The 12,497-nt window shown below is 43.0% G+C and overlaps 1 protein-coding gene across 1 annotated transcript; it reads left to right on the top strand.

Annotated features, from left to right (window-relative positions):
• Positions 1–1,521: 1,521 nt before the first annotated feature.
• On the top strand, positions 1,522–11,812 carry SNRPF (small nuclear ribonucleoprotein polypeptide F). Its single transcript, XM_077470213.1, has 4 exons — positions 1,522–1,678; positions 6,317–6,442; positions 8,424–8,488; positions 11,612–11,812. Exons 1-4 carry the CDS (start codon positions 1,676–1,678, stop codon positions 11,676–11,678), a joined length of 261 nt encoding a protein of 86 aa, XP_077326339.1. The 5' UTR covers positions 1,522–1,675; the 3' UTR covers positions 11,679–11,812.
• Positions 11,813–12,497: the final 685 nt, after the last annotated feature.

The raw sequence follows: 12,497 nt of genomic DNA, 5'->3' as shown, positions 1-12,497 counted from the left end.
TTTTCTACATTATAAATCCTGCCTGTTTGCCTCTTTAAGTGTATCAAACAGTTCCTTTTTTTTGTGTGTGTTAACTTGTGTCAGTGAACCCTTAATTCATGCCACAGCACAGCAGTATGGCGCCTTGCGTTTGCTGTGCGGCGACCTGCAGGGGTATCCAGTCAGGTGCAATATTATGCAAACATGCGTAATATCACACAGAAACACAGCAGTCTGGTGTGAACATGATATACAGCAAAATGTTTTCTGTGTGTCATTGCAGTTACCTGTATTTATCCATGAGGAAAAAACGCAGGTGACTGCACATGGTGGAATTGGGCCCTTTAACCACTTACCAACCACGCTATAGCCGAATGACAGCTACAGCGCTGTCCAATCACAGCAGATCACGTTGTAAACACAAGCCAGTTATCGGCAGGAGAGGAGAGCTGATACCCAGCTTGTGTAAAAGGAACATCGACACTGATAATCAGGGCACTGATTATCAGTGTAGTCCCAACAGAGCTGCCAATCAGTGCACGCCAATGCTGCCAATCAGTGCCTCCTTATCAATGTCCCCTATCAGTGCTGCCTAACAGTGCCACCTATCAGTGCTCTCCAGTGTTGCCTATCAGTGCCCATCAGTGTCTCCTATCAGTGCATCCTCACCTGTGCAGCCTATCAGTACCCATCAGTGCAGACAATTAAAGTGCAGCCTATTAGTACCCATCAGTGGGGCCTCATCAGTGAAGCCTATCAGTACCTATCAGTGCAGCCTATCAGTGCTCATCAATACCCATCAGTGGGGCCTCATCAGTGCAGCCCATCAGTACCCATCAGTGCAGCCTATCAGTGCCCATCAGTGCAGCCTATCAGTACCCATCAGTGGGGCCTCATCAGTGCAGCCTATCAGTGCCCAACAGTGCAGCCTATCAGTGCAGCCTATCAGTACCCATCAGTGAGGCCTCATCAGTGCAGCCTATCAGTGCCCAAAAGTGCAGCCTATCAGTGCCCAACAGTGCAGCCTCATCAGCACACATCAGTGGAGAAAAATTGCAAAATTTGAAACTATGAAAAACATTTAGGTTTTTTTTCTCAAACTTTTTTAGTCTTTTTTGGTTTATTTAGCAAAAAATAAAAAATAAAATCCAGTGGTGATTAAATACCGCCAAAAGAAAACTCTATATGTGTAAAAAAAATTATAAAAATTGCATTTGGGTACAGTGCTGCATGACCGCGCAATTGTCATTCAAAGTGTGACAGCGCTAAAAGCTGAAAATAAGCCTGGGCAGGAAGGCAGTAAAAATGCAAAGTAGGCAAGTGGTTAAAATAAAATAAAAAAATGGCCTTTGATCACTTTCATGTTGTTCAAGTGGATCTCCACCACCTCTCAAATGATCTGATCTATGGTTATGTGCGATGTATGTGCCTGGTATTCTATTGAACTAGATGTATTATACCAAAATGGCCAGCAGAGGGTTCTAGTTCCGACATTTACGCTTACCTGCACTTCATACCTCCTATCACAAGAGGGAGCAGTTCTCCTTCTCCCTATTCCGCCCGACCATCTCGTCTTCCCTCCTCTCTGCTCTTCCTCTCGCAGCCATTTCCTGTTCTCTCCGGCGGTGTGTTCGAGCGGCATTCCGCGGGGAAATTTTTTCTGGTTTGTAGGTGAGCGCGTGGATTCAGCGTCGGCATGGTGAGTAGTGGGGAGCCGTACACGTGGTTGGTGGGGCGGTGTGGGAGCCCGTAGGCACCTGTGATTGGGTATGGAGCATGAGACCCTCCATTCTCTGCACAGTAACAAAGCACATGGCTGATCTCATCCATCTCTCACACACCTACTTTGCGACAGGCGGCTTACACCGAATCTGTACCAGAATGAAGGCTTAGCAGAGTTCCCTTTCTATATGCAGTATGCTTTACAGTGATATCACACTATGAGCGGGCTTTGTCCCCTTTGGGAAAGTTATCCTGTCTTCCTGTCCTGTACACAACACAGGAAGTAAGAGGAGATATTTCCTAAATAAGGCTAATCTCCAGGAACAAGTGTCCCCGTTAGAACATCACCCCTTCTTCTTTTGTCTGGTGACAACCTTGTATTTTCCATCACTTCCTGTCTTATACACACATCAGGAAGTAAGAGATCTTTCCTAAATCAGGATATCTCTAGCAACAGGTGTCCCCGTTAGAAGATTTCTGGTGACCGCTCAAAAACCGCAGCAGAAATTGGTCACTAAGACAAATAGTGATGTAAAGAAAGGCAACGATTTTTTTTTTTTTTTTTGATAGAATCATGTGGGCTTAGGATCTATGTGAGGCTTTTATGCTGTCTGTATCTCTAATTGTCACCAGGAATGGAAGTGATGATTTGTCCAAAAGTGGTCACAGGACCAAGAATAGAAGGAAAATCTTCCATTAAGGACAGTTGTTCCTGTGACATCTATGGATTTCCCATACATCAGAAAGATATCCTCTTGTTTCCAATGAAGTCCACAGGACTAGATGTTATGTCATATATTTTTTTTTTTTTTTTTTTAGCCCTCCCCTATAGGGCTGAGCTCCAGCGTGTTTGCACACTCCACGTGCAGAGCCCGCCAGGAAGTCGACGCTGCACTAATCACAGGCAGTGAGACATTTCCCGATGTGCGGCTGCAGAGATTGGAAAATGTCTCATTGCCTGTGATCAGCGCAGTGCCGACTTCCTGGCAGGCTGTGCGAACACGCCGGAGCTCATCCCTACTCCCCTATAGTTGAATCTTCATGGTGGGGGCACAGACAGGATTCAAAGCCTGACGGGGGAACATTTTAGGGCCTGTTTACGCCAGAATGCAGTGCAGGTCCATGTGTGTTTCCTGCACCACGCTGAAAATCCACTGCCTTTGTGATCTGCTAGTGCCAATGTAATGTTAACGGGACACCAAAGAGCTTGGTGCTGCACCCTTTGTAAAAGTAGTGCACTACTTTCTCCACATTCCAGGGCTGCAAAATTGCACCACCCAGGAATTGCACAAGAACCAGCCCTTAAAGCGGTAGTAAAGTCTGCTTGTTTGCCTCTCCCCCGCCTCCTCTTTAACAATTGGCACTTATTTTTGAAGAGGGAAGCGGGTACCTGGTTTTGACAGGTACCCGCTCCCACTTCTGCCTGGATCACCTAGGCTATCTGAGCGCACATTCACCCTTGTCTCCTTCCTCTGCAGCCTTTTGGGACACATTACAGGTCCCACGACACTGTGGGATCATTCACACAGTACAGAACGGCTCATGCATGCGGCTTCACAGCCAGTTTCCCTTAGTAAGGTGGCTTAGTGGTAAAGCACTGCTCATTTTAGCGGTTCTTTGCTGCCGTTTAAGCGTTGCTTTTGCGCTGCTTTTCGCCACTAGCGGGGAGCTTTTAACCCCAAACAAGGGGTTAAAAACTCCCATGTTGCAGTGCTTCTGGAGCGTTGCCCATTCATTGCCATGGGCAGGGGTGTTTTGGGAGCGCTGTATACAGTGTTCCCAAACCACCCCAAAGATGCTGCTTGCAGGACTTTCTAACCTCCCACAAGCACACCGCCCGGGTGTGAAAGCACCCATTGCAGAGAATGGGAGGCAGTTTTTCAGGCACTATTTCTAGCGCTAAATCGCCTGAAAACTGCCTCAGTGTGAAAGGGGTTGTAAAGTCAGAAGGTTTTTTTATCTTAATGCATTTTTTGTATTAAGATAAATGTTCAGTGTGCAGCAGTTGCCCCAGCACCCCCTAATTGCTTACCTGAGCCTCATCTCCTTCCAGCAATGTCCACGAGGACCTCAGCTGTCTGGGACTCTCCTCCTGATTATCTGAGACACAGCAGCAGAGCCATTAGCTCCCACTGCTTTCAATCAGTCAGCCAAATTACGGCTCCGTGTCTGAATGGACTGTGACTCAGCTCGGGTGCCCCCATAGCAAGCTATTTGCTGTGGGGACACTCGACAGGAGGGAGGAGCCAGAGTGGGACCTGAGAAGAAGAGGATCTGGGCTGCCCTGTGCAAAACCATTACACAGAGCAGGAGAGAGAAAAAAAACAAGACTTTACAATCACTTTAAGATGCCATTGAAAAATTGGCTCAGATGAGAACAGCGCTGGATCCCTAGACAAGTAAGTGCCCTTATATTAAAGGTCAGCACCTACAGAATTTATAGCTGCTGACTTTAAATTTTTTTTTGGGGGGTGGAGACTGAAGCTAACAAAGTATAAAAATGTGCCCCTCTGCAGGTTTTAAGTCATAATGTACCTGCATGCAGTGCAAACTAGTACACTATGGGAGACTTGCCTACAACTGAAGCCCCCCAGAGCTGGGCTGTTATTGGTCCCCCTTGTCCCAGACGCTCCGATCTTAATCTGGTCTTCCTTCCTGGTTCTGGATCTTTGGCCATTTGAATGGCAAGGCTGTGATAATGTTGCAAGTGCAGCTCTGGTTGCATTACAGCTGACAGACAGGGGGGACATTTATGACAGAGGTGACCTGTCATTCTTGAGTATACTACCACTTTAAAGGATAAGTTCAGAAAAAATGAAAAGGTAAATTAACTTTTAACATAGCAGCCTTAATGCCCTGTGTAGCTGTCTGTACACAGCCCCAGAGTGAGTATTCATCATAATGCTCACAATGACAAGTACTCATGGTAAGCAGAGCCATGTGACTGTTTTGGCAAATGAGAATCGGAGCCGTACTGATTTCAGATGTGACCGCTTATTACAGGGGGTGGGGTGTTAGAATAATATATAAATACAAGTTTAATACAAAATACATTTAATAAAGTACCTTCTTATATATGCATTAACCGTATGCAGTTATTGGAATTTTTTTTGTAATAGCTGTCCTTTTTTAAAGTTGTATTAAACCTAAAAAACAAGAACGTAATAAACAAGTACATGAGTACTTTCTATAGAGAGAAAGGAAGAAAAAGGAACATTTTGGTTTTGTCCACTGATTCTGTGATTTAGGTTATATGGTCTGCAGACAGTAGTACTCTGGAAATCACAGATGGTTACAGAATATCGGGTCCAGTTCTCAAAGTTGCATAGTGCTGCACCTAGTCAGCTCAAAGGAAGTCCCTTGTAAGCAAAGCGCCCTAATTTTTAATTACTGCAAGTTGTAAGGAAGACTTTGGCGTTTCTTTTTAATCATAAAAGGTTGGGGGTCAGTATATTTTAGGTAGGGTTAACCAAAAACAAACATTTTTAAAATATTATCAGCATCAATATTTTTTACGTATGATTTAAAAAAAAAAAGCAAAATACGCGCCATTGCTTCTGGGCCTTACTACAGGTGTAAACAACAAATAAATACTTATGTGGTATCGCTGCTATTTTGGAGCTTTTTTTTTTTTGTTTTTTTTTTTTTGTCAGTTAATACGTTTTTTCTTTAACAAATTTTGTAGGTTTTAACAAAAAAAATATAAAGATGGTACATTAAAGAGACTGCAGCATACGCTCCTGCTCAATCTATTCATGAGTAATATACACAGCTATAATGGCAGTACAATATTATAGAAATACATTCACTTCCAAGATAATACTACAGTTAGATAATACAGTTAGATAAGGTAATTCAGATAATTACTACATGTTAGACTAGCAGTCCTAATAGTATACAAAACGCCACTCACTCCCCATTATATTCAGGGGATGCCAAGTACACCAATATCTAGTTGTGTATATTTGGTGATGAACAAAAATCAGGATATATCCTTCACCATTTAACACCAAATGAAAGCCCAACTTGCCCTGAAAAAAACACAATGTATAATCTCCCCTCTGCTGCCACATTTGGCACCTTTTTGGAGGGGAGCGGGTACCTGTTTTTGACAGGTACCCATCCCCACTTCCAGGGGAACTCCCCGCGGCAAAGGCCTCCTCCCCCCTGTTGCTGGGCCATTTACAAAGTGCAGCGCGCTTCATGCATGGGCATTAGGGAACTGGCTGTGAAGCCGCAAGGCTTAACTGCTAGCTTCCCTTAGATGGAATGGCGGCAGCAGCACCCACCGAGAGCTGATTTAAAAATAAAATCAGCTGGGGTGCCGACATTGTGGGATCCCTGGACTGGTAAGTGTCCCATTTGTAGCTGCTGACTTTTAAAATATTTGTTGGGGGCTGGAGCGCCGCTTTAAGTAGTTGCAATGATATGTACCATTTTTACTAAAAATCAAAGTTGTGTTCAGGTATTAAACGTTTTTACCCTGCATCATGAAAGGGTTAATGATTAGAATGTGTTTTCAGCATAGGATAGCATAAGCCAAATGTTGTAGCTATTTGTAGAGACTTTATTAATGTGATGATGTTCTTCTTACAAGTTATTTTTGGCTTTCTAGAGTTTGCCACTCAACCCAAAACCGTTCCTTAATGGCCTTACTGGTAAGCCAGTAATGGTGAAACTGAAGTGGGGTATGGAGTACAAGGGATACCTGGTCTCTGTGGATGGCTACATGAACATGCAGGTAATACATTTTCTGTCAAACACTATACTCTAAACGCATATGGGACTTAGCAGTCTCTAAGTTTGAAATACACCCCCCCCTCAATGATTACGTCCCACTATGGTACAATAGGGCACTACAGAACTTCTTCAGGTTCCAGGATGCACAACTTTGGCTCAACAGGGTATATTTTACATGCATCATCTAATTACTAATGGAACGATTAAAACATATGACACACTCAAGGCGGAGTTTGCACTACACCACCGAATGTTCTTTAGGTACATCCAACTGAGACGCGTAACTCAGACTCAGTTCCTACACTCTTACCCCTAACCCCATCATTGCAATTATCAAAGGCACAGATCCCAAAAAGCTGATATTGTGTTTCTATAAAATGCTCGGCACGTCACTCTGATCCAAGATAGCCTAAACCCAGATGGGAGGGAGACCTGGGCCCACTGGAGGATGAGGAGTGGGAAGAGGCTATGGAAACCTGTAAAGAAGTGTCCCCCAAACTTTCAGATAGGTTGACACAAATATATATATTGCATCATGCATATCTCAACCCACTCAGAGTGGCCAAGTACAAAAGAGATCAACCTAATACCTGCCCTATGTGTAACCTAGAAATGGGCACTTTCTTCCACCTTATCTGGGCCTGCTCAAAATCACAAGGATTCTGGGAACAAGCTGAGATTCCTGCATGACAATAGGAGTTTCCCCCTGGCGCTTGAACAAAAGCAATGTCTACTGGGGATATTCCCGGTCCTATGCTAAAATATTCCTCCAAGAGACCCTCTTTTTGGGCAGGAAGGTCATGGCTAGAAAGTGAATGAGAACAATGCCCCCTGATATCTCAGAGTGGAAGGCGGACATAAACGCCAGCCTCCCATACAAAAAAAAATTCTCTATTTATAGAGGTTGCCCAGATAAATACTATAAGATATGGGACCGTTGGCTTCAAGAATCTGAAACGTTGTCCTAACTAATCCGAACACTCAGCAAAGAAAGGTCTCTACCCTTTGAGCGTGTCATGTGTTCATTTATACATCTAATGAATACAAAGTTTGCGCACTAATGTATAAATACCAACCACTCTCTAGCACTCACTGTATACTTACCCTATTTTGTAAAGATAACACGTATACACATATTGTTGTAAATATTCATGCCCGTGCTCAATAAAAACGTTTTTTGAGTGAAACACTATACTCTGTGAAATAGATTTTATACTGGTGATTGCAGAGCTGTAGTGCTTTCATATCGCATTGGGGGGGGGGGGGGGGTGTAAATGATGGAAATTCTAACATTCTAGGCATTCCTCTGGTAAATATTTTCACAGTTGTCAGTTTGCTTTTAAATAATCTCAACTGCAGAATTGGAAAATTGGATTATAATTGGCAGTTGGTATAGAGCCCCATACAATGGTTAAAAGAGCTCTGTATTTGTGTGCATGGTGTCTGAATGCTCTTCAGCACTTAGAGCAGCCTGTTGGGCTGTCTTTCCGTGTTTTACCATGCTGTTCTCCTAGTTGAGGTCTTTTCCTTTCAGATCTGACTGAGCCTTATTTCAGGGTGTTCAGACCTTTTCAATGCATGGGTTTCCTTACAAGTTCATAAACGACATTAGTTCTTTTATCTGTTTACACAGCAATGCTACATGAGTACAGTAACATTTAGTTGGACTTTACCTTGCAGCCTGTGTATTACACAAACCTAATATTGTATAAGGGTACACATTGAGGAAAGGGCATAGAGCTGTGGCATAGATCGTATAGCTTATCAGTGTTTCCCAGTTGTTGCTTTTATTCATCAAGTAAAATAAATGCGATTCCTCTGGTACCTGCTGCCAGAAGCTGTTGCATGTGCCTATTCTTTCACAAGGACCCTAAATTGTAAACGTTGCCAGGTACCAAGCATAGCGAGTACAAGTACCATCATCTTGCACCTGTTTCTATGGTTATTATTTTTTTAACAGTTAACACTTATTTCTGTTGCAGCTCGCCAATACAGAAGAGTATATTGATGGGGCATTGTCCGGACATCTTGGAGAAGTTCTAATAAGGCAAGTATCCTATTTTATCGCTGCTCTGACGAAATGTAAATACAAATGGCACATTATTTTGTATTAAAGTCCAACTCCAGTTAAAATATTAGCATTTCGGATTTGTTAAATGTAGCCTTCATTATTTAAGGTACCTGCACACCGGGCAGTTAGTCCTGGGACATGGGGCTCTGGTGTTTTAGCTGTGGATGGAGGGCACAGGTGCACCATCTAACCCCACTGCAGACAGCCTGTCGGACTCTGAGAGGCTGACAACTGCTGTGGTTGGACTCTGCATCTTGGGCTACTTCTGTTTTAGTCAGTATGTGCCCAGAGATTAACTCCCAGAACACAAGAAGTCTGCCATCAAGTGTTTGCCTTCATATTAGTATATAAACATAAGCCATTGTTGCTTATGAAATACCTGTGGGATGTGTTTTGAGAGAGTGAGTCAAGTCATGTCTGTTAACCCTTATAATGCTAGGGCTATACCATCTCACTTCTGGTTCCCTTTCCCATATTCCCCAAACTGTCTGGCTCTCGAAGCATTGAACACAGTGTGATCTGCATTAGATTAATTGGAGGGCAGGTGAAACATGGGGGTGGTCTCATTAAAGAGAACCAGTCACCAGAAATCATCACTTGAGGTACCTTTTTGTACCCTACGTGATAAAAAAAAAAAAAAAAGTTAAGCAAAAAAAGTTACACCCCAAGCATGTAGTCTCACATACATGCACATGAGGCCCCTTTCACGGGACGGATCAGTAATGATCTGCCCCTTGATGATCCGCTTGCTCAGCGCGGATCGCTCAGTTGTCCCCGCTGAGCCGGCGGATAACAGGACAGTCCCGGCACACTGTGCAGGGACCGCCCTGTCAGCTCTCCGCTCTCCTCTATGGGGGATCGGATGAGCACGGACTGTCTGTCCGTGTTCATCCGATCCGCTCTGCAGACGGATAGAAAAATAGGATTTTCCTCCCATCTGCAGAATCGGACGATAGCGGAGGCGGACGATATCGGGTGTCTGCGGATGTTCATCCGCAGACACCTGCTATCCCATAGGGATGCATATATGTCCGTATTTCAGCCACAAACGGATGGATGAAATACGGACATACGGTCTGCATGTGTGAAAGGGGCCTAAGAACGCAAATGCATGCATTGGGGCACCTATGCACAAAAAAACTGAGCTGTGTAAACTGATGACCCATAGGGGCTTCTAAAGCATAACCCATGGAAATTATAGGGTACTGAGTTTTGTTGCAATTTCTCAAGTGCACGCAATTCAAGCCTTGACATGTTGGGTATCTATTTACTCTGTGCAACCTCATCCTTTACCATTTTTCTTCTTAAAAAAAAAAATGTATTGTTTGTGTGCCCCAAAATCAGTGATGTGTGTATATGTATGTGTGTATGTGTATATATATATATATATTATATTATATTATATTATATTATATTATATTATATTATATTTTATTTTTTTTACAGACCTTTTACATTTCCTAGACTTGTGTTAAAGCTGCCGACTTTTAATATTAGGACACTTACAGTGGTTAGAAAAATGTCTACACACCCCTCTTTAAAATGTCAGGTTTCTGTGATGAGACTGAGATATATCATTTCAGAATGTTTTTCTGAAAAAATGAAATAATGTGGTTACATAAGTATGCACACCCTCTTTTATAACTGGGGATGTAGCTGTGTTCAGAATTGAGCAATCGCATTCAAATTCATGTTGAGAGAAGTATGGGTTTGGGGATTTTTTTTCCCTGCATTATATTTGGGTGGATACAGCAACAGTCCCCTGGCGCCTCTACACTGAGAACCGAGCGATCGAACATTACCAATGGCTTGGTTCTCACGGCTCCTGGAGCAGAGAGCTGCTGACTGTCAATCAGCAGCTCTCCGCTCTGCCTCTTCCTTGCTCACTGAAGCACTAAGCTGTGGAGGGGTGGGGAGCGGCCGGTACGCTCTCTGCTGACGTCAGATATCAGTCCAGACGCCGCCAGGTGCCTGGACTGACACCCATCTCAGCCTCTGAGAGCCTGAGCTGGCCGTTCCACAGCTCTCCGCTCTGGCCCATTCTTGCTCACTGGAGTGCTGAGCTGCGGAGGGGTGGGGAGCGGCCAGCTCAGGCTCTGAGGAGCTGAAATGGTTGTCAGTCTAGGCACCAGGCGGCATCTGGACTGATATTTGTGACATCTGCTCTGCCGAAAATGGGTCATAGTGCAAAACCAGTTTAGAATAGTGCCAGAAAATGTGTAGTAATTATCCCCTGCTATCCCTAACATCGGTCCAGAAAAGAGGGTGTGAACTTCTGAATCTGGATGAAATTCTGTACAACTTTGTGATCTTGTAATTACATTCTTGAATCCCTTAACAAATGGGCAATTTTTGGGGTGAGGAGATACATTTTCTGGAGTTGTCTGGTGTGAAGGTGGTATTAGGTTGCTACCATTTCTCATTTTGGTCTAAATCTGTTTTCAGCTGTTTGTGTTTTTTATTTTTTATTTTATTTTTTCCCCCTCCAGTCAAGGCACCCTATAGAACGGGGCACGCCAGTCTGAGGGCTTGCTTACACTAGGTGCGTCTAAGTGTGTTCACAAATGGGCGTGAACGTACATTTGCTAGATGCATGGGGTGTCAGAATTAATGGCACCCATGTGCAACTGCAAAAGGCCGTACATTTTTGTGTGGTATGAGAAATGTGCAATTTTGCATGTATTACCGAACTGCACCTGCTGTGAACAAGCCCTAAAATGTAGTTTGAGGCAGAGATCAGTGATCTCTGGTTGTAACTCCCCCCAAATCCCTCCCATTCTAGCATGTTGGCTCCCCCCAATAGCTCAGATCTATCTGCACCCATCCACATTTTCTGGTGCCTGCCATCAGGTGCTGTCATTCACAGTCCCTGTGAACTTTTCAACAAATTTTATGCTTGGTCACTTTCACTATCACTTTCTGTAAATGCAGCAAGGAATAGAACATTTTCTGGGTTTACTTTAAGAATAGTATTAGGGATACAAATGTGCTTGTGGTACATACTGTTTAGTCTACAAGAACAACTTTTGCTGCAAACAAAATTGTGCTTTATCTGCTTTAATCAGGAGTCATGTATTTTAACAATGTCTCTTCTTGTAGGTGTAATAATGTTTTGTATATACGTGGAGTAGAAGAGGAGGAAGAAGATGGCGAGATGAGAGAATAAAGCAATGTCCAAATTAGTTTTGTAAATTTTCTTTCTTTTTTTTTTTTTTTCCTTGAAACGTCTTTCGAGGTTATTGTTGGACTTTTGTTTTTGTATGTTTTGTTAAAAAAAATAAACAGAATTTTTTTTTTTCACACCTTTCTTTTATATGTGCGTGCTCTCAGAAATCCTCTTTCCAGAAACATTGTCTCGATGCGATAAACAATACTAAATTAAGCCGTCTTGCAAATAATTCTTTCAAAATCATTGCTTGCTATGAAAAAATTGTATATAAAATGTTTTTTTTTTGTTTTTTTCAGTTTTAGTGTGGGTTCAGGCAAAATTCTTCTCTTCTTAGTTTTTGGATAGAGAGGGGGAAAGAATCCTACTAAGGAGGTCACCACTGCAGAACGCCACGGTTGAATAAAAAAAATTTTTTTTTTAATGTATAAAAATGCACCATAATTGATCAAAAAAATACAAAAGAATTCAAGAGAAAAATATTCATCCGCAACTAAGTTAAAAAGACAACATTGTCTTAGGACAGATAGCAGCTGCATTCACATCGGTTTTTACAGCTCTGTGCTTCTGTATTCCTGGGCACCTAAGTGTAATGCCGCGTACACACAACCGGACTTTCGGGCAGACTAGGTCCTACAGACTTTTGGCGGAGATCAGATGGATTTTCCGAACGAACAGACTTGCGGCGTATTTGGTCTGTCGGACCAGCACACAGATGAGCGGTTTTCCCGATTTTTAGTTTGTCCGATAGATTTGAAACATGTTCTATTTCTAGGTCCGTCTGATTTTTTTATTTTTTTTTGGAAAAACGATCGGACT

Source organism: Lithobates pipiens, unplaced genomic scaffold (genome assembly GCF_037356315.1).
Source record: "Lithobates pipiens isolate NorthernLeopardFrog02 unplaced genomic scaffold, aLitPip1_a1.2 Scaffold_8, whole genome shotgun sequence".
In the NCBI taxonomy this organism is placed as follows: domain Eukaryota; kingdom Metazoa; phylum Chordata; class Amphibia; order Anura; family Ranidae; genus Lithobates; species Lithobates pipiens.
The sequence above is the reverse complement of the archived record's forward strand: the minus strand, read 5'-3'. Positions and strand labels throughout refer to the sequence as shown.